The sequence below is a fragment of the Primulina tabacum genome, chromosome 8 (assembly GCF_025594145.1).
Source record: "Primulina tabacum isolate GXHZ01 chromosome 8, ASM2559414v2, whole genome shotgun sequence".
Lineage (NCBI taxonomy): Eukaryota > Viridiplantae > Streptophyta > Magnoliopsida > Lamiales > Gesneriaceae > Primulina > Primulina tabacum.
Genome location: NC_134557.1, coordinates 3,449,665 through 3,472,116, shown reverse-complemented (window position 1 = coordinate 3,472,116; position 22,452 = coordinate 3,449,665). Strand labels below are relative to the sequence as shown.

At 37.1% G+C, this 22,452-nt stretch overlaps 3 protein-coding genes across 5 annotated transcripts; 2 read left to right on the top strand and 1 right to left on the bottom strand.

Annotated features, from left to right (window-relative positions):
- The first annotated feature begins 39 nt into the window (after positions 1-39).
- On the top strand, positions 40-3,096 carry LOC142553018 (phospholipase A1 PLIP1, chloroplastic-like). Its single transcript, XM_075662995.1, has 5 exons — positions 40-908; positions 1,061-1,579; positions 1,773-1,832; positions 1,930-2,346; positions 2,511-3,096. Exons 1-5 carry the CDS (start codon positions 288-290, stop codon positions 2,928-2,930), a joined length of 2,037 nt encoding a protein of 678 aa, XP_075519110.1. The 5' UTR covers positions 40-287; the 3' UTR covers positions 2,931-3,096.
- A 1,576-nt stretch (positions 3,097-4,672) lies between these two features.
- Positions 4,673-12,504, top strand: LOC142553017 (uncharacterized). 2 transcript variants are annotated; one of them, XM_075662994.1, is made up of 9 exons: positions 4,673-5,633; positions 6,318-6,506; positions 7,089-7,181; positions 7,308-7,490; positions 7,576-7,678; positions 7,768-7,953; positions 8,350-10,808; positions 11,284-11,864; positions 11,996-12,504. In XM_075662994.1, the coding sequence occupies exons 1-9, from the start codon at positions 5,406-5,408 to the stop codon at positions 12,003-12,005; spliced, it is 4,032 nt and encodes a 1,343-aa protein (XP_075519109.1). In that variant the 5' UTR covers positions 4,673-5,405; the 3' UTR covers positions 12,006-12,504. The 2 variants fall into 2 exon arrangements, with proteins under 2 accessions (XP_075519109.1, XP_075519108.1); XM_075662993.1 differs by having other exon boundaries at positions 4,674-5,633; positions 11,281-11,864.
- A 1,299-nt stretch (positions 12,505-13,803) lies between these two features.
- On the bottom strand, positions 13,804-19,574 carry LOC142553016 (DEAD-box ATP-dependent RNA helicase 31-like). Of its 2 annotated transcripts, none has more exons than XM_075662991.1 (10): positions 18,132-19,573; positions 17,821-17,927; positions 17,361-17,416; positions 16,717-16,941; positions 16,030-16,236; positions 15,873-15,959; positions 15,696-15,788; positions 14,818-15,033; positions 14,416-14,598; positions 13,804-14,348 (listed from the first exon to the last, which is right to left on the bottom strand). In XM_075662991.1, the coding sequence occupies exons 1-10, from the start codon at positions 19,439-19,441 to the stop codon at positions 14,121-14,123; spliced, it is 2,712 nt and encodes a 903-aa protein (XP_075519106.1). In that variant the 5' UTR covers positions 19,442-19,573; the 3' UTR covers positions 13,804-14,120. The 2 variants fall into 2 exon arrangements, with proteins under 2 accessions (XP_075519106.1, XP_075519107.1); XM_075662992.1 differs by having other exon boundaries at positions 14,186-14,323; positions 18,132-19,574.
- Positions 19,575-22,452: the final 2,878 nt, after the last annotated feature.

The following is a 22,452-nucleotide window of genomic DNA, read 5'->3' as shown; positions in this document are numbered from 1 at the left end:
GTGCTTGGTATTTTAGTCAAAGCACATCCCTTTTACTTCTATTTTCCTCTGCTTCTCATGGTAACTTTCTCTTTTCAGCATCATAATATTTTGAATTTGTCTTTAACGGTTGGTATCTTTTTCAATCTCCTCGTTGCAAACAAGGTGGGATTTTTGTCACTTGTGGCTTATTTAAAAGCTTGGTCATAATGTACGAGTTTGGTTTCAAAAGAAACTCTTTCTCAGTTTCGTAGGTCTGGAACATTACTCCTCTCCCTTGTAGGAAACTGAGAGGTAGAGTCGGAGTCATGGCATGCTCTTTGTCTCCGGTTACGAATGCCATACCAACAGATGTAAACAACGCGAGTGAAAGGCTTCGTCCTTTGTTATCGAACAATGAATTGTTTGGAAAAACTGGACTACAAAGATCATATTCTGAAAACCGTCTTTGTTGTTCTATCAGCCGGATTCGGGCGTCCACGATGGAATCAAAGCTAAAGAGTAGTCGATCAGGGTTCTTCAACATCCAGTTGTCGAGTGCCATGATTCCGGATTCGTTGAGGTCATTTCTTTTTTATCCAGACATAAGTAAAGAAATGGATGTCATTGGAGATAGTGATCCTCAGGAGGGGATAGATGTCGATGAAGGGAAGAAGAGGGCGAATTGGATCGAGAGGCTAATGGAGCTCCGGAACAAATGGAAAGAGACACAAGAGAAGGATGAGGAATATGTTGGTGACGGCATTGAGAGTTGTGATGAAGATGGAGGCTGTGAAGTGGAATACGAAGATGATGCGGAAGGAGAGGCAATTACTGTCGATAAAGACGTTTTTTCCTCATTGTTGAGGGATGTACCGCGGTCCGATACTAAGCTTTACGCGCAGCTGTCTTTCTTGTGCCACATGGCTTATGTGATCAAGGATATCAAGGTATTGTGTAAGCGAGCAAACTTTCTAAGGTGTAAAAGATTTTCAGACAACTAGAGCTTTAAACTGAAAAAAGAAAAAAAAAAAGGGGGGGGGGGGGGGGGGGGGGGCAAAATGGTTGTGCTACCTCAATAATATTGTTCCATGTCATGCAGACAGAGGATCTGAAGAGATATTACGGCCTGGACTTTGTTACATCATCACTGGAAAAGAAGGCAGAAGCAGCAGCTCTTAAAGACAAAATTGAACTGGATTCCACGAGAGTGCATATTACGGATCATCCTGGATCAGAATCAGCAGAACGTTCTACACAGAAACCACGCCTTCGATCATCAGCTGCCTATCGTGATATTGCACTATCTGCTGCATGTTATGTACAATCTCGATCCAAGGATTCAACAAATATACGGACCGAGTCTAAACTCACAAAAGAGAGTTCGTTCTCACCTCATGAAGACAAGTGCCCGATAGTGGAAGATGGGATTTCTTCGCCACGAATATACAAGTCGGAGATAGCTGCATGTGTAGCAGCCTCAACAATGACATCAGTGGTTGCTGCAGGGGAGAAGCAAAAGGAGAAGGCCGCAAAAGACCTTCAATCACTTCACTCCTCGCCATGTGATTGGTTCATTTGTGATGATTCCAGCATATATACTCGGAGCTTTGTCATCCAGGTAAATTTCTCATCTCAAGATTAAAACAGCAAATCATAGCTGACTTAAAAAAATTTATTTGACACCGATGAGGTAGACAATTGTGACATTCTCTACTTAAAAAAGAATAGAATAGTCAGGCGTAAGGCGTCACACAACAATCAGTATAACTTTGAATGCAAACAAGTTTTGTAACAGAGTAATTGAATTGCAGGGGTCTGACTCATTGGCTTCCTGGCAGGCAAATCTCTTTTTCGAACCAACCATATTTGAGGTGAGTATCGACACCGAATTCCAAAATAGCATTCTTTGAAGTCTTACAAAACATAAATGGATTGGATTCATTTGAGAAAAAATATCAATTTTGGCAGGGAATGGATGCTCTAGTTCACAGAGGAATATATGAAGCAGCAAAAGGCATATATGACCAATTCTTGCCAGAGATAAAACATCATCTGAACAGATTTGGTGATAGAGCAAAGTTTCAATTCACGGGGCACTCGCTTGGTGGCAGTCTCGCTCTACTGGTCAATTTGATGCTGTTAAGACGGAAGGCAGTGGAACCGTCAGCTCTTCTTCCAGTGGTCACCTTTGGCTCGCCATTTATCTTCTGTGGAGGCCATAAAATTCTTGATGAACTAAATATAGACGAGAACCATGTTCATTTTGTGATGTTGCACAGAGATATCGTCCCACGAGCTTTCTCGTGCAATTACCCCAACTACGTTGCCCAAGTACTCAAGGGTTTAAGTAGCACCTTCCGGTTTCACCCTTGTCTAAATAAGAATGTAAGTAACTATTCTTTCTATAAATTTCTCACTTATTCTACACATTTGAATCACGTGTTGGGCAATTGTTCAAAACACCGCAGTTTCCTGAATCAGACTTGTGTATAGTGTACCAAGGTTTTTTCTCCGACAAATCTAACTCGTCTTCTTGTTAATTTACCCAGAAATTCTTATACTCTCCAATGGGGAAAATCTTCATCCTCCAGCCGGATGAGAAGTCATCTCCACCTCACCCTCTCCTTCCTCCGGGCAGTGCTCTGTATGCCTTGGACACCACCAACGGCTCCCTAAGTAAGAATGCTTTTCGAGGCTTCCTAAATACTCCTCACCCCCTCGAAACTCTAAGCGACCCCTCTGCCTATGGCTCTGAGGGTACGATCATGTGGGATCATGATTCAAGCAACTACTTAAAGGCCATGAATGAAGTTATACGACAGCATACAAGACTGAGAGTCAAGAAAGCAAGAAGACAGAGGAACCAGCTATGGCCGCTCTTAACTTCACGATCACCGCATGCATGGAGCCATACACGTGATACATGGGACACATCGGAAACGACAAAAAAGATATTGACCGGTGTCTGAGTAATTTCCAATCGATCATAGTGTATCTTAAGAGTGGATATGGATTGTTTTATACTGTAAATAAATTGAAAAAGAGATTTTCTTAACAATGTGCATGCTGGTGGGATAGCTAACGATGTTGAATCTTGATTATCATGAGTTATAAGAAAGCGCGCACCTTAAAATAGATTGCTCTACTGTAATAATGCCATAATTTCTTTCCATGACTCTGTACTTGAAACCTTTCGTCCCATCCACATTGGATCCCCCTTTTCCGAACAGTTGTTTCATAATTTTCGAGTACGAACCAACTAAGCTACAAGTTCGATCTCAAAGGGAAGTTCACACTGTTAGAATATGGTGACTCCGACTCGGGTTTTTTTGGAACTGAAGGCCAAAAAAGTATAAGAAGTAATTTGATTAAAAGAAATTTCTTCTTAGTAATATTTTTGAACTGTTAACCGCAGCATGCAGATTATGTACACACATGATTAATATACAAGAACATAATAATAGGTTGAAAATATTAATTTTTTTAACTATAACTAAAGCAATTTTTGTTCATATCTAATTTGTATTTTTAGATTTTTGGTATGATTTAACATATGTTTATATTTAGAAAAAAAATGATTTAAGTACGTAAGAGGAGTCTCATGAGTTGGTCGCCTCAGAGCTCATATTTTAAGGAGGTTTTAAGTTTTTTTTAATCTAGTAGTATTTCAAATACACGTTCAAAACAATCTTTATTAACGTATACGAAGAAAAAACAATCTTTATTACAATTTCAATCATAAAAGATTTTTACTTTTCTTTAACTATATATCGACGTTTAGTTATACAAATAAAGTTATTCGTTCGCGTAATTGCATTATGCTTATATGGATGACATAAATATTCTAATAATTTAAAATGCAATTTTAATATACTCTAGTTGATTTTCAAAATTTGTTATAAAAAAATACTAGTATATGAGTATTTTACATATAAATGTATTGATAATACGTGATTATTAAATAAATAGAACCAGTGAAGTATCCAATAACAGTGAATTAATTCTTTTAAGCAGCGTTTGGTTGGGCGGATTAGGTGTGATAGATTATTTCATCACACCTAATCATGCGTTTGGTACGATTTTTATTTAACCAGCTCAATCCTTCCTATGGGTGATTAGATGGTATTACGTGTGATAAAATAATACCTCCTTCCTCCGTAGTATTATTAATCCCTCCTCTATCCCTACTCTCTTTCCAATTTTACCCTTCTTCCTTCACCGCTATTGAACCACCTCGGCTGCCGGACCTCCGCTGTCGTCGCCGTCGCTGGACCGCCGCCGCCGCCGCCGCCGGACATACGCCGGACCGCACCGCACAGCCATCACCGGACCTTTGCCGGAACACCATCGTCGCCGTCGGACCGCTGACTCACTGCCGTCGTCGGACCGACGCCGTCGCCGCCACGTCGACTGCCGGATCCGCTGCTGGACCACCGCCGGACTGCCGGACCGCCGCCGCCGGAGTGGAAAAAGAAAAAAAAAGATGAAGGGCAATTTTGTTCTTACATCAAAAATTTCAAAATTATCCTACACTTAAAAATTTTACCAAACATACTATCATATATACATATCCATAACAATCATTTTCTTTATCATTTATATACTAATAATTAATTTATTTTATCCTGCAACCAAAATTTTATTTTAAGAAATAATTATACTCTTATCTCTTCTCCTTTTGTTGATATTCCTCTATCATCATTTTACCAAGTTTATTTCCCTATTTCCATACACACAGTAAACACACACGCATTCATTTTAGTTGAATCAAAACCGAATCAAACCAAATTCCTCGAAATTTCAAACAAGTTTCAAATTTCCCCTAATTTCCCAGTTTTCTCAAACACCCAATCAGCACCCCGAATTCCCACACCAAAGAGTTGATTTTTGTTATTATTAGCTTCGACAATCAATATTACAGAGGATAAAAACCAACCCCTTATCTGCGTCTTTCTATTTCTTGACGATCTTTTATTTTCTTCCCATGCCTCTGCAGTATTTTGATTTGTGCAAAAGGCGAATCGACTGTTTCTGTTCAAGTATTATATGATTTTGTTTGCAATGCAGCCCATTTTTCGTAGTTTCAATTAGGATTTTGTTTCATATTAGTTGATCAACGATTTGTTAGCCGGGGTGTGTTTTTAGTAATATTGTTTGAGGGCGTTAGAAGTTCTATGTTGAAACATGGAAAATTAGTGTTAACTGGTATTGTTATCCCACACTTGTGATTGTTTAGAGTGCATTGTTTCAAAGTTGACGTCTTTACTCTTGTTTTCCTTCATATGGATTTTTTTTATATGCCCATTGTCCTACTTTCTGGGGATCGCAATCTGTGTTTTTATAGGCTGTTCTGAGGGAAAGCTGGTTTTCTTCTTCAGTTGCAAGAAGGAATTTATTTGGTTTTTTTATGCTATAAGCTACCGTGTAGAGAAAGGTTGTAGTTTATGGGAGAAAATGAGGGATGGTCTGAGCCAGGTGGGCCGTTGCCGAATGGGCTTTTGCCTGGTGCCGCCCCAATAATGATGGCACTCGACAATGAACGGTGGCTGAAAGTAGAGGAGAGAACTGCAGAGCTCATTGCATGCATTCAGCCCAATCAGCTGTCTGAGGAGCGCAGGAATGCTGTTGCTGGTTACGTGCAGCGACTCATTATGAAGTGTTTTCCCTGCCAGGTGTTTAGAATGATTCTAGATGTTTTCTTGTAATATTGCGACTTGCGAGTGGATGATGCTTTTTTAAATGATCGCTTTACAAAGTGGATGCATTAAATGGTGGCTTTTGAATTTTCATAAAGATGGAAACATTTCTATTTGGTATATTTTTTGGATTAGACTTGTTTAACTTAGAATTTTTCATTATAGTTAAACAATATTATATACTCGGTGATATAGTGATTTTGTTTTGAGCCATGAAGGCTAGATATTTGCATATGATGGGAAAATTATTGATATACTTGGGGTTCATGATGTAAAATTATATTTGGTGGAGTTGACATTATGTGCTATTAAATTTCAATTACTATAATGCACATCTAATGACTCGAACACTACATCAGTAGAAGTGAATCTGTGAAAGTTGCATAAGACACAAAAACTTAATTTGAGGGAGTGATAATTCTTAGTGGCTTCTGTGAGATGGGAAAGATAATAATCCTTTATGGTTGAATGGCTGGTTACTTGTATCACTTATTATGAAGTTCAGAGATGATTACCTATTATCTCTCAGTGCAGCTGATTGGTATTTTTTCTGTTGATGAGCCTATATTCTTATGAACAATGTTTCCTTTCAATTGTATTGTTGATATATCCTCTTAATCTTGTTGATTTAGTTATTTGACTCTCTTTACATTACCACAGGTCTGTACATTTGGCTCTGTTCCTTTGAAGACTTATCTACCTGATGGAGACATCGATTTGACGGCTTTTAGCCATGATCAAGTTTTAAAAGATACATGGGCCAATCAGGTGCGTGACATGTTAGAGAATGAGGAGAAAAACGAGAATGCTGAGTTTCATGTGAAGGAGGTTCAATACATCCAAGCAGAAGTATGTCTTATTTTATTTATGTCTTTGATTTTTCAGCTCCATTTCATTCAAAATAAATCTTTTGCTGTCCTTGTAATCTATTTTTAGCAACATGAGGCCGCCACCTACTGGTTCAAAAAGTCAATTTCCAATTTCCTGTATTTTAATACAGGCCCTTTGCAGTTGTCATATACTCTTTTTGTCAGATGGGGTCCTAGATGGGATCCCAAGACATTGGTTTTATCAACCTTCCGTAAATTATTCTGTCAAGCTCTCCAAATAAAAATCTATAGCTTCTCTTGCTAAATTATCGCATCTTAACACATCTTGCTTTCCATGTAAATCATACTGCGGACTTACAGTAGTCATATGCAGTGACTTTGCGTGCTGTTAGTTGTTTAGTTGTCCAAGCATAGTAGAAACCTTATTTGTGAATGAGCAATTGTTTATTGAATTTTATCTTCAATATTGTAATTAATTGCAGTCCACCTTTTACTTTTTAAGTTTGTACCAAATTAGTTGCTTAGAGCCTGTAGATGAGTGGATAGTTGCTATTTCAACTGCTTCATTTTCATTTTGTTGTTGTATGATTAAATATGTCAGGTGAAGATAATTAAATGTCTTGTGGAAAATATTGTGGTGGACATATCTTTTAATCAAGTTGGTGGGTTATGTACACTATGCTTTCTCGACGAGGTGAGTGGGCTTTGAATCAAGTTTTTATCTAATGAAAATATTTCAGAATATGCCTTTTGATGATTTCATCAATTTTGACTGCTAAAAAATAGCTTTCTAAAGAAAAATTGCGGTTTTTATTTACAGGTTGATAATCTGATAAATCAGAATCATCTGTTCAAGCGTAGTATAATATTGATCAAGGCCTGGTGCTATTATGAAAGCCGTATATTGGGTGCTCATCATGGACTTATATCTACTTATGCTCTGGAGACCTTAGTTCTTTACATTTTTCACGTGTTCAACAATTCTTTTCATGGACCACTTGAGGTTACTTCACTCTTACATATATCTCTTTCTAATTTTGTTTTCTTCGTTCGAGTGTTCTTCTGAAGCAAGTTATGTAAACTTGCAGGTTCTTTATCGTTTTCTGGAATTCTTCAGCAACTTTGACTGGGACAGTTTTTGTGTTAGCTTATGGGGACCTGTACCAATTAGTTCACTACCTGATGTAACTGGTATTAAGTTCTCTGAATTGTCAGTTTATGCTTATATCTATATATTCTGGTGTTTCCTGATTGCAGGTATAATTTCCCCAATTTTACAGCTGAATCTCCTCGGAAGGACAGCAGAGAATTGTTACTCAGCAAGTTGTTTCTTGATGCTTGTAGCTCTGTTTATGCTGTATTCCCTGGTGGCCAGGAAAATAACGGACAACCATTTGTTTCCAAACATTTTAATGTAGTTGATCCTTTGCGCGTGAACAACAATCTTGGGCGTAGTGTTAGTAAAGGTTAGTATTGTTACAGTTGTTTGGTCATACTTACCGACAATCATTCTATCTAGTAATTCTATTTGGTTTTCCTGCCTTGATCTGCTGTTATTTTGTAGTTATCTTATGATTAGTGAAATCTTTTGGCGTGCAGAGGCTTGTTTTTTGGTGCTAGAAGGGTTTTAGATTATGTGTGTTGTCCTGTGGAGTTTGTTTTTCATTTAGCTAATTCATTATTTTTATCCACCTTGAAATCACCATCTTATTTTGTGTGCTTTCAACCATCGCTAGTTCTCATTGCAATGTGCAAGATCCAGTTTTTTCCTGCATAACATTAGAAATGTATTGAGATTTCATTCTCAGGTTTTTCTGTCGTTATGAATTATGAATTATGAATTTATTTCTTTTCTTTCTCAGGTAACTCTTTTAGGATAAGAAGTGCATTTGCCTACGGAGCTAAAAGATTGGCTAGACTACTCGAATGCCCCAAAGAGAACTTAGTTTATGAAGTAAATCAGTTCTTTATGAATACATGGGAAAGGCATGGCAGTGGTCATCGGCCTGATGCGCCTGGGGCTGATTCATGGCGCTTGAAATTATCAAATCCAGATGGCTTCTTTGATTTTGACAAGTCTAAGAATATTTTGAGTGTGAAAAGGATTGATGAAAAGTCTTTCCTTGAGACAGAGAAGCAGGGAAATTCCCGTGGTGTTTCCTGTGAAAATTTTAAAATTTCTTCTTCAATGATACCAACGAGTGAGTTTTCTGCAGCTTCTCACACACAAAGCTTAAAAAGTCTAATCAGTTTGAACAGCTTACAAAGTACTGATCGAATTGGAAGAGACCCCGCTTTTGATCAGGCTGCAATTAATATTAAAGCTGAAAAGGACCTGAAAACCAATAATTTGATTAATGACAACCAGGGACGGTTTCTTTTTGCCAGAACGCGCTCTAGTCCTGAGCTGACTGATGCATATGGTGATGTGTCATCTCAAGTGTGTCACAATGTACAAGCAGAAACTGCCAATTCTCATACCCCTTCTGTTTGGCTTGATAATTGTAATAGGAGAAAGAATATTGGATCTGAAAGTTTGGCGAGGCCTAAAAGTCGTTCTTCGAATGATGACACTCCGTCTGTGAGGCATGTTCCAGCCCAGCCAACTATGGATTCTACAGCTGACTCCAACAGCAATTCAAATAGTCACAACCGAGATTTTGGTTTAGATTCATTGGGTGAGGATTTTTCATCCACCCCCACTGCCCAGGTGATGCACCAGGAAGAACAAGATATAGTGAACATGATGACATCTGCTTCACTTCAAGGTTTCAACGGCCAAGTTCATCTTCCATTAAATCTAACATCACCTCATGCACCTTTCCAAATCCATCCATCTTATCTTGCCTCATTGGGATACAATCAAAGAAATATGCCTGGATTTGCTCCATCCAATTTTCCTTTTATGGACCCATCTTTTTCAAATATGCAATTTGCTCATGGATTAGTTTCACCTCAAATGACCCCTTATTTTCCTGGTGTCGAACTGAGGTTACCATCTGAAGATTCTGTTGAACAAAGCATTGAAAATTTTGGTTCGGTAGAAATGAACTCCAGAGAAGCCAATAATGATTCCTGGCATGAGCAAGATATTGGTTCCTCTGGCAATTATGAACCCGAGAGCAAAAATTTTGACTCAATACAATCTGATGATAAACCACCAGAGGTGTCGTCTGGTTTAAAATATATTCCTCCATTTCGAGTAAGTGGTGCTACAAGAGTTCAGAATAAGCATGCGAGGGGAAAACATGGATCACTGCTGGAAAATAGTGATAGTTTCGATAATCAGGATATTAGGAATAGTGAGATTTATGCAGAAGAAAGATCAGCAAGTTCTAGGTTCTCGTCAGCAACTCATAGCAATTCTTTGAGAAGTAGAACTTCTTCAGAAAGCTCCTGGGATGGATCATCAGTGAAGACTCCTAGATCCACAAAAGAAAAACGTGGAAAGAAAGTATTTTCTACAGATCAATCTGCCAGCCATGGGAAAGGCAAGAATATGTCTGAGCATATATCTAATCAGGCTGAGGATGATGTGCGGGAGTGGGGTGCCTTGTTAAGTTTGGAGAGTGAAATTGTAGAAAGGAACCCAGGATCTGAGCAAGATACGTCTTTACAGATTCCAAGGCACCGTCTGTCTGGCTTGGAACTTGCTCAAACTAGTGGATCTGACTCGATGATGCCCTTTGCTCCAATGCTCATAGGTAATGGGTTGAGGCAGGGGATAAATGATAATTCTGGGTTGATTACCTTCTATCCTACCGGTCCGCCAATCCCATTTTTGACAATGCTCCCACTATATAATATTCCCTCCGAGCCAGGTACTTCTGATGCATCAAGTGGCCATTTTGGAGGAGATGAAACTTTAAATCAGAGCGAATCAATGCAGAACTGTATTTCTGAGGAATTTGATCATTTAGAGGATTTCAACTCCTGTAGTTCTTTGAGAGGAGAGACTATTACGGATACTTCTGATGGGCAAAAGTCTGATATTCTTAATAGTGACTTTGCTAGCCATTGGCAAAATTTACAGGTTGGAAGATTCTGTCAAAATCCAAGGTACCATGCGCCATTGGTCTATCCTTCACCAGCGATGGTCCCTCCTGTCTATCCCCAGGGTGTGTTTCCTTATGATAACACTGGCAGAACGCATTCAACCAACACAAACATCTTCTCTCAGCTTATGACTAGTTATGGTCACCGTCTGGTTCCTGTAGCACCACTTCACTCAGTTTCCAGTAGACCTCCCCATGTATATCAACATTATATGGATGATATGCCAAGATATCGCAGTGGGACTGGAACTTACCTGCCTAATCCAGTAAGAATGCTTGTGATGTTTGTTTGTTTGTTTGCTTTTTTATATTTGTCTATTTTTTTGCCAGCCTGCGGTGAATGATGCAACCGACAAAAACACAATTAGTTTTATAATTCTGTAGCTTTGACATGTCAATGTGAAATAGTCAGCACCTCGTGTGCAAGAAAATTTGGAAAGTATTAGAACCTGTCATTCTACTCAAACATCAAAGTAATGGCAATACGGAGAGGATGAACAAACTAACATACGTTGGCGGAGTGCTTGCCATGACATTTGTCCTAGTTTGATTAGTTGCTTGAAATAGTGGGTGTAATTAACCAATTTTAGGATTTGGATTTACTAGCATAGCTTGTCTTGTTCTCAAATTTAGAAGCTTGCCCTTATGTTTGCTTTATGCCCTTGTTTGGCTTTGGCTGCAAAGTTACTTCAAAATGATTTTCCAAATATACTTTTAACATTTATCTCGTTGCTTCAGAAGCTTTCTGTCAGGGAGCGGCATTCATCTGGTACCAGAAGGGGAAATAATAACCATGACAGGAATGATAATTATGGTGACAGAGAGGGTAATTGGAATGCTAATTCAAAATCACGAGCTGCTACACGCAGTCACAATCGCAGTCAAGCTGATAAATCAAACACAAGAACCGATCGGTCGGCTCCAAGTGAGAGTCGTGCTGAGCGGTCATGGAACACATATAGGCACGAGTCGATCCCTTCTTACCAGTCGCAGAATGGCCCTTTGCACTCAAATTCTAGTCAGAATGGCCCACAAAGTGTGGCTTACAGCATGAATCCCATGTCAGCCACGAATCCCAATGGCGTTTCTAATGGACCTTCTGTTCCACCAATGGTGATGCTGTATCCATTTGATCATAATGCCAGCTATAGTTCTCATGTTGAACCACTTGAGTTTGGTTCTTTGGGTCCAGTAGCTTTTCCTGGTGTAAACGATCAATTACAACTAAATGAGGGAAGTCGAGCCAGGATGGACAATAGACTTAATGGGGGCCCAGAACACAGGCCATCACCTGATCAACCATCATCCCCTCATCATCACAGGTATTGCCATGAACCAAAATCATCTGTAGCATATAACTGGATACTTTTTTCGCTTTCAACATTTCGATTTTCAAAAAATTTCCCATCTTATTTGAATGATATGTGAGGGACATGTTTCTAATTTTTTCCAGGAAGATGTGAGAATTTCCCAGATCAATGGCCCATGTTAACAATGTTTTGAAGAATGAAAATTAAGGCTGAACGGACCACTTCCTTCCCAGTAGAACCGGCCCAAGAATGATCACGCTATTCATTACATGTATGTAAAATAGCTAGCCGACTCTTACCCGTCACCAACATGCACTTCTGAAACCTGGAAGCATCAAGGGAGGAGGAGTTGCTCGGATTTTTTTTCCTTTTATTACTGTCTCAGGTCCAATATATTGTAATTCTATCAAACTAGAATTAGATCTTAATATAATTGTCATTTAGAATTGCTTTTTGCGGCAGGTTTTCTTAGCACTTGGAATTATGCAATCTCTTTGTACCATTATCTTCAGTTGATTCTTATCAAGATGTTAAAACTGCCCCATATGAATGAAGTCACAAAATTTTAGATGACATAAATATTGACATTCCGTGCTCGTTGCCCCTCAAGCCTGCACAAGAAATTGACCGAGATGCAGCTGGCTCCTGGTAATTTTCTGTGTATACTTCCAATGTTTTTTTCAAGTCATGTACTAGCTTAATAGAACTTTGTCTGCCTTAAAATGAAACGTTATTTTTCGAAACAAAAAAGAAGGAAAAGATCAAAATCCTTGCCGTCCATTAGTCTATGAAGGTTAACTTAAAGTTCTTAATTAATCGATGAATTATGCAATTAGTGTAATTTTATAAATTTTTGTAGAGCAAAAGTCATGTCGTATTTAAATTTTACTTTTAAAAACTTTATAAAAATTTAAAAGTATTCAAAATATCAATAGTAATATTTTATTGACTCATAAATTATTAATATTCATAATAATGTTTAATAAGTAAATTTTAGATTTTTATTAATTATAATATTACAATTGATATTTAATTATTTTTTTACAATTTTAATTAATATGTGTCTTAATTTTGATTATGACTCATATATATATAGGGGTACCGTACCGAACTACGGTACCATATACCGTACCGAAAATATCGCACATTCGGTATACCGAATTTTCGGTATGAAAAAAGTTCATACCGGTATCGTACCGACACCGAAAATTTTGTCGGTATACCGAAAAATTTTCGGTATACCGACATTTTTTCGATATACCGAACTTAAATTTAAAAAATAATAATAATAAAAAATTATTTTCGTTATTTCGGTATATACCGAAATACCGAAAAAAAAATAATTCATACCGATACTGATACCGAACATTTCGAAAAAATCGGTATACCGAACATTTCGGTACGGTAATGTTCGGTATACCGATTTTTTCGGTAAGTTCGGTATTTTTTTCGATATTCGGTATTTCGGTATTTTTCCCACCCCTATATATATATAATTGTAATTATAATTATAATGTGCGATTGATATATATCTAAAAATTTATGAACGCATAAATATAAAGATAATTATATGAAATTGAATATATTAAAATTTTAAAAAATTACACTGATTATAAATAATTTAATATTTTTATTTTTATTTTTAAGTATAAACAATTGTCTTTTTTTTACATATTTTTTAAAAAATTTATATATTTTCCATATAAAAATTTACTTAAATGAAATTATTTTAGGAATTATTGTTTATTAGGATTACAAATTATTGCTACGTATTTTTAATAATAGTAATTAATTAAATAAATTTGTTAAATTTACTTGAATAATTTAAATTTGGTTGCATTAAATTTAATACTGAATTATTTATTGTATTTCATAAATTAAATGAGTACAAATATCTATATTTTTAGATAAAAAAAATTTGAAATAAATAAAAATTACTCACATTCAACTCTTAATTCAAAGAAGTTAAAAAAATAATAATCATAAATTACAAAGAAATTAAAAAAATCAAAATCATAAATTACAAAATCCATAAGATTCAATGAAAAGTTTTCAAATGTTAATAAAAATCCAGCAAAATAAATCTGAAATTTTTGGAAATCGGTGATATTCTACAAAAGTAGGTTAGAAATCTATTGACGACACAAAATTTGTTTTTTAAAAAATTTATCAAATCTCTGCAATTAATATAACCTTTTTAAAACTGGTTGGCATCAACCTCTCTCTATTGTATAACAGAATTTGTAGGGCGGAACATGACATTATCGATTACTTCGAGCGCAATCCAGGTATATTCTTGAGTCCCATTTTGCCAAGCACCAGCTTAGGAAGGGCTGGAGGGTTGTCGAGCCCCATGCTTCGACTAAACTCATTTGCTAGCTGTACGAGTCTATATTTGTCTCGGCCAACATTTTTGTTTGAGTTGTAATAACCAAGCCACGCTTGATATGCTGCTTCTTTGTTCTTCATCTCTACATGGCATAATGCACGTTCGACCTGTGAAAATAAGAAACCAGATTTTTCTCTCAAATGAGCTTCTTAAAAAGATGAAGACAGTGTTAACCTTTTTTCTGGTGTCTGGATCAACCAATGGTTCAGATGCCTTAGTTATTGGCAAGTCCTTAACATCGGACAAAAAGAACTCCTCCCAAGGAGCCAATAACAAAACACCTTCTCCTTCTTTTCCCTTTCTCCCAGTTCGACCTAATCGGTGTATATACTGCTGTCTGTCAGCTGGAACTCCCATCTAAATACAAAAATTAAGTCACTTCTACAAAGTTCAAGTGTGCAAAAAACCAGCTCAAGCTCACTTGGAAAGTTAGGTGGCAATTAATGCACACTGTAAGCACATTATAAGGTCCATTATTGAATTCTAAAGAACATAAGGTGATCTTGCTCAGCAAGAGAAAATAATGTTCTTAGTAAACATTAAATGATTGGTAAATGCGGGATCAAATTGAACAACCTGTACGACAAGAGTTACATCTGGGTAATCTACTCCGCGTGCAGACACATCAGATGTCACCAAGATAAGACCCTTTGATTTCCGAAATTCATCAGAGATTCTGGTTCTGTAACTTTGAGGTTTTCGAGAATGAATTTCCCGGACATTCAAGCTAAGCTCACCAAGAAGCTCAGCAACAAGCCTCGTTACCATCGCAGTTGTGCAAAAAACAAGAATCTATGGCACATGAGGAAGCATGCCAGGATCATCATGCAGACAAAGAAATTATTAGACTAATGAGTGTTATTGTGATAAATGAAAAAAAAAATTTACAATTCTGGGGGGGAGGTTGGGTGGAGGGCGAATATAAAATGGAATAAAAGATCAACACTCAAAACAATGAAAATTATAAATAGTTGATTAAGTTTCTTCGTCTAATTTGTCTAGTAACACAAATCCTCCAAATCTTCTCTGCTTAGTTTCATTGAGCATATGTCTGTGTCATTTCTCAATAGTTCAATTTACAGTCCAACAACATTGGCAAATTATCTGAGTCTCGTGTGACTTTGCTGGTTTTAGACTGTCACAGATTATTTCCTTTTACTCCCAGAAATTTTCAAACAAGCAGAAGGGCATTTTCCCTTTCGCTCAATTAACATCATGCCTTGACAACATTTCTAAAGATTCAGGTTATAAGACAACATTTCTAAAGATTCAGGTTATAAGTAACTAAAATATCCTAGAATGCTCAATGAAATTGTCATGTAGAATTTAAGCAACTCTTGTGTACCTAACTATATACATCATCAGGCATATGCTTTTCTGAGCATAAAGAAACTATTAAAGTTCGTCGAACTCAACGAAATTACCATAAAAAGTCAGCATAAACCATGTGTTACCTTATAATTTACATCAGTGATATGCTCTTTCAGTAAAGCATAAAGAATTGAAAAATGCTTGTCCAGAGGAGCAACAAGATGCATTTGTCGGACCTGAAAGAATTAATATCAAGCGAATGTAAAGCTCTAAGGGAAAAGTAGCAAGATATAAAAGAAAAAAAAGTTAAATAAGTCCACCTGTGCATGTGTATCTTCACTCCCTTCTTGAACTGTGTTAATAAATTCATGATCTCTTTTTAATGCAACATGGCATATTTGTCGGACCTGCATTACTGATGTTTAGAATATACCAACCCTAAACTAGCACCACAGCGGGGAAAAAAATGACAATTACCTCTGGTGGAATAGTGGCAGAAAACAGAAGTGTTTGACGTTGTTTTGGAAGAGCAGCTATAATTTTCTCTATTTCTTTGCGGAATCCCATATCTAACAAATGATCAGCTTCGTCAAGAACCAAAACCTTGACACCCATGAGCCGAGTTGCAAACCCAGCAGTATTCTCTACGTGATCTCTAAGCCTTCCAGGTGTAGCCACAAGAATCTGGGTTTAAGATATAAATTTAGTACGACAATTACCAACAATAAAAATATTATGCACTCACAAAATAGCAGGGTAGAATGTTGACAAGCTGCACATGCTTTGTGTATCTCGTTTGCACAGAAGATAACCTAGTTCAACAAAAAAGCATGATATCTAAAAAATAAACATGTATAATAACAGAAACAAAGGCGTACTGGACATTGTGCCAAGAACACGTGCATCACTCCGAGATTGGAGCTTCCTTACAAAACTAAAGTACAGTGGCAGACTTGAGTAGAAGAATCCATGCAAACAGATCAACTCCAGCAGATTAGTACTCTAAATACCAAACATCAGATAACCACAGAATACTGACAAACACAGTGCAATGCAGATTAAATTTCGAATTTCCAACACATTATATTGCATTTTCCTATAAGAAGCCAGAAACCCCCCTCAAATGGGAGAATTCCCTAACGATAAGGTAGAAAATTCTAGTACCTGGCAAGGATTGGCTTGCATTCGTTTTTGTTCTAGGGCAAGCCTTGTACCTCCTATGACAACTTGAACACCAATTGAAGGATGATACTTCAACAGGGTGTTGGCCTCCCCAGCAGCCTGACTTGCAAGCTCCCGAGTAGGGCATATCACGAGGACGAATATCGGAGGTCGCTTTTGATCACGAGTAATTGGTGGTGATTGTAAAATTATTTCGATCGCCGGAAGCTGACATTTAGATACCAAATATGAGTATGCTCACATACTGCATCATCTTCTAGTTACACCATAGACCAATATCTAACATTCTAATAATAATTTCAAAATGCACAATGAACTTTATGGTGAGTCAGTGACTGCCCATGCATAAAGATAGCATCATGTTCGACAACTAAATACAGAGTGGAGGTGCAAGAGGCCACGTGGTCTAACCATAAGCTCTTAATCATATACCTTAAAATGGTAAAGTTACACCAAGAAATCCTGATGATACTCAAAATGTAGCTCCTAGGAAAACTACATTAGAGCTGTGATAAATCACAGACACACAAAGGACAAAGTCCAAGCCTTTGACAAGTCAGAGACTCTTGTAACAACAGAAGTCATCAAGAAGTGGAAATCAAAGTGCAAAAGGCAAAGGCTTTTACCAAAAATGCTACAGTTTTTCCGGTGCCAGTTTTTGCCTTGGCCAGCACATCCTTACCTAGAAAAACACTGATTATGGTAAATTGTCGCCAGTCAAAATACACAGATAAAAAAAAAAAGCGACGGCGTTCAGACTATAACAAAAGGTAAGTTAAAATGGAAGAAGTTATGCTAGTGAGAACAATCAAATAAACCCTAGTACTGAAAATCAAACTGCATATAGAGAAGAAATTAAAGGTCGTGTACCACATTTTCTATCTTCCATCCACATCTGCTAAATGAATCCACCATGCAAAACTGCCTCTTTCATAGGAATACAGTTCTACTTTTATCAAACCATCATAAACAACTTAACAGATATAAAGAGGACAGCAAGGCAGTTAAAGTAAATCATCTAAGCTTACATGTACCATGGGTTCATTAATCCAACCACAGAGTACTCGAAAGAGCTTCTAACCGTACCTTTCAGAATGACAGGAAGTGTTGACTCCTGCACCAGAGTCATTTTTTCAAATCCTGCATCTTTAATTCCTTTAAGGGATAAAGGCGAGATGGAGCATTGATCAAACCTACATGACATACATATAAGTTGGTCACTGAAGAATTCGAGAAAATAACAGAAGTTCACGTGGCATACAAATCCTTCAAACATAAAATTAACAAATCCTTCAAGCGTTAAAAAAAAACTTCGACTTTGGACAGAATGCTCTCGTACATACAGGAGCCAATTATCAGTAATTCAAGTCAATGCAAGGTGGAAGTTTTATAATTACCGGCTTTCACTTAGATATGAATCACTTCTTCTAGGTGAGTTATGCTGTAACACAGAAAAATCACTTGCTTTGTCAAATAACCCATTATCTTGTTCTCCATCCTTTTCCTCAGCCAAGTCCGTGTCATCCTTCTCGTCATCGTCATCGTCCTCATCATCCACCCCATCACTATCAAGCAATTCCTTGAAACTTCTATAGCCCTTCTCTTCTTCTTCTTCTTCCTCCTCTTCATCTTCTTCTTCTTCTTCTTCTTCTTCTTCGTCCTTGTCGTTCATAATAGCCATGCCCCTTCTTCCAGCCCCTCTCTCTTCTCTCCTCATTGCAAAATTCCCACGATCACCACCTCCACTCCTTCCATTCCATGTACCTTGCACTCTCCCTTCTCTCCTCATTGCAAAATTCTCACGATCACCACCTCCACTCCTTCCGTTTCCTGCATTTTGCACTCTACCTTCTCTGCTCATAGCAAAATTCCCTCGATCACCACCTCCACTCCTTCCATTCCATGTATCTTGCACTCTTCCATCCTCGTTACTCTTACGCCTTTGACTCACTTTTGAATCCCTTCCCCTGCCAAACAGACTATCACTATCTTTTCTTTTCTCATCAAACGCCCTAAACCTCCCTTCTCCCCTCCCATTTGGCATTTCTGGCCTTTTCTCTCTGAACAACTCATCTGTCCTCCGTCTGTCGCTTGAATCCAAATCATCTCCCTTGCTAAAGAAACGACCATCCCTCATATTCTTCTCCTCCAAAGTCCCCCCAAACTTCCCTCCCTTCATCGCCAGGAATTTGTTAGAATCACGACCTTTACCTCCCCCGGCAAACAAACCACCAGTGTAATTCCTCTCGTTCCTCCCCTCCTTCCGGTCAAAGTTTTTATCATATTCACTCCCTCGTTGTCTCTTCCCACCCCTTTCTCTACTCCTGTAACCTTCATTCTTTACATTCATATCGTCGTCGTTTTCACTATCAGTGTACACTCGAGTCTTCTTAAACGAGTTGGAACTCAACCCACCACTAACCCAGTCGCTGAGCTCGCTCTCATCCTCGATCAAACTCTTTGATGCCTTCATCCCCTGACTTGCACGGGTCGTGAACTTTCTGACACCAGATTGACCTCCATTCGAAACCTGAATTTGTGAAAGGCGAGTTTTTACATTAGGGGCCCCGCGAGTGTAGTACTTCAGCTTGTGAGGGAATACTCGGGAGAAAACGGGTATGACCCTGGAGTGTCTTGGAAGAACCAGGTCTGATTTCATGGCTCCGGGAAAGAAACGCAGGTGAAGAGGGAAAATCTTTACTGGCATAATCCGCACAAATATGGGCGAGAGAGTAAAGATCTTTCCCACTATCACAATGGTTTTCCTGTTGATGAGGTGAGGGTTTAACCCCCAGCGATGAAATGCAACTGTTAAACCCTATCCGTGACGACGACATCGTTTTATGTCTGGCTCAAAAATCATTTATCAATACTAATATATTGATATACGCGCGTGCTTGTATAATAATTTTTATAATTCATTTGATTTTTATTTAAATAAAAATTAAAATATTAATTATAAGAAATAACGAGGGATTATATTGTAATTTTGATTGAAAACAATTTTGTTGAATTTGTCCATAACAGAGGGAGAAAAAAAGATATACATATTTTGGTGTCTTTCTTTGACGATTTTTATCATGTTCTCGAATTTAATAAAATAGAATAGATAATAATATCGCTTGAATTGCAGATGAAGCCCTTGATTTGTACAAATCACTCTCTCATCAGCAAGTCTTTAGATCAAACACATAGACAAAATTTACATCCTTTCGAAACTATGTTGTATTGTTAACTAAAACAATGGCCTCCATTTACATCTGTAAATATAAATATAAATGGGTCAGTTTGGAAATTAAAGTGGGCCGCCTCCTTTTGACTGCAGTTTAGCCCAACCCATTACGCTAGAGCCTCAGAGGATGATTATTATTGTAAGAAAAAGGTATGCTACAAAATATAAAATCACACGTGCTCGGTTGGTGATATGCTTCATGTATAGGTAATAAATACCTCAAGGGAACCCACAAAAATTTGGATATATTAGCGGCAATAAATCAAGATTAAAATAAAATATCAAGTTTTAGAAGTTGCATAGCCTACTGTAATCGATGCAAGACATAATTGAGAGGAGAGGCTGGTTGTTTTAAAAAGTTTTAGAAATATTTCATAAGATTTTTAAGAAATATCTATTAATTTAGTTATCGACGTCCAATACAATTTTATATTTATACGTATCGTTCTGTTCGTGGAGTTTGATAAATTTTGATAATAAAATGATTTATAAATTTAATTTTTAACAACTTGAGTCACATTGTGTAATCAAATAATATATCATCTATCATACAAAACAATGCCGGACTAGAAAGTCAATAATTTTCACAGTGGTGTGAAAAAGTAACAATTTACGGTAAAAAGTAAAATTCTCAAACTCTCAAAATTTACCAAACTACACACTTTATAATATTTTTCTCTCTACTCAATTGTATCAAATCTTTACAAATGGAGACCTATTTATAGGATTTCTTTGGAAAACAATCCAAAAACAATTTCATCATTACATACATCATCACACACTAATTTTCAATATTCAACACCTAATTTTACCTAATTTTCAACATTCAACATTATAATTTTCAACACAAATATTTTTCATATTTTCAACACTCCCCCTTGTGATGATGATCATGATACGATGATGTCTTCATTACATGATTTTGTACTGCCTCGTTAAAAACCTTACTAGGAAAAATCCATTGGGATAAAAACCATAGTAAGGGAAAAAGAGTGCAGTCACGTAAACTCCCCCTCATGTTGACATGAACAATTCTTCACAAATTTCGTAGATTGCGCATCCCAATATTATATATGTGCTTTCTGAATATTGTCGTGGGAAGTGCCTTTGTGAAGAGATCTGATGAGTTTTCACTTAATCGAATGTGACGAACATCAATACATTTATTCTTCTCAAGCTCCTTGGTGAATGCGAAGAACTTAGGAGGAATATGTTTAGTTCTATCGCTTTTTATGTATCCTTCTTTCATTTGAGCTACACATGCAGCATTATCTTCATATAGTATCATAGGCTTCTCGTCGAATGATAATCCACATGAGATTTGGATATGTTGGCTCATTGATTTTAACCACACACATTCACGGCTTGCTTCATGTAGTGCAATAATCTCGGCATGATTTGATGAAGTTGTTACAAGCATTTGTTTCTGTGAACGCCAAGAAATTGCAGTGCCTCCACGAGTAAATACATATCCAGTTTGGGAACGTGCCTTGTGTGGATCAGACAAGTATCCAGCATCGACATAACCAATTATACTTGGATTAGCATCTTTTGAATACAAAAGTCCCAAGTCTGTCGTTCCTCATAGATAACGGAATATATGTTTAATTCCGTTACAGTGTCTATTTGTTGGATATGTGCTAAATCTTGCCAACAAATTTACGGCAAAAGATATATCAGGCCTTGTACAATTTGTAAGATACATAAGGGCACCGATAGCACTTAGATATGGTACTTCTGGACCAAGAATATCTTCATCATCTTCACATGGACGGAATGGATCATTTTCTATGTTTAATGATCTAACAATCATTGGAGTACTTAAAGGATTTGATTTATCCATATTAAAACGTTTAATGATCTTTTCTGTATAATTTGTCTGGTGAACAAATATTTCACATTCTTTTTGTTCAATTTGTAAACCCAGACAATATTTGGTTTTTCCAAGATCCTTTATTTCAAATTCTTCCTTCAAGTATGACACAACTTCTTGAATTTCCTTATTCGTTCCAATGATGTTTAAATCATCAACACATACAGCAATAATTACGCATCCGGATGTTGTTTTCTTAATGAAAACACAAGGGCATATTGAATTATTTACATATCTCTTTTTCATCAAGTGATCATTTAGTCGATTATACCACATTCAACCGGATTGCTTTAACCCATATAATGATCTTTGTAATTTCACAGAATAACATTCTCTGGGTTTTGAACTTTGTGCTTCATGCATCTTAAATCCTTCAGGGATTTTCATATATATATTACTATAAAGTGATCCATATAAGTAAGCTGTAACAACATCCATAAGACGCATTTCTAAATTTTCAGATACCGCCAAGCTAATCAAATACCGAAACGTAATTGCATCCATCACGGGAGAATACGTTTCTTCATAATCAATTCTAGGCCTTTGAGAAAAACCTTGCGCAACAAGTCGAGCTTTATAACTTACTATTTCATTTTTCTCATTTCGCTTTCGA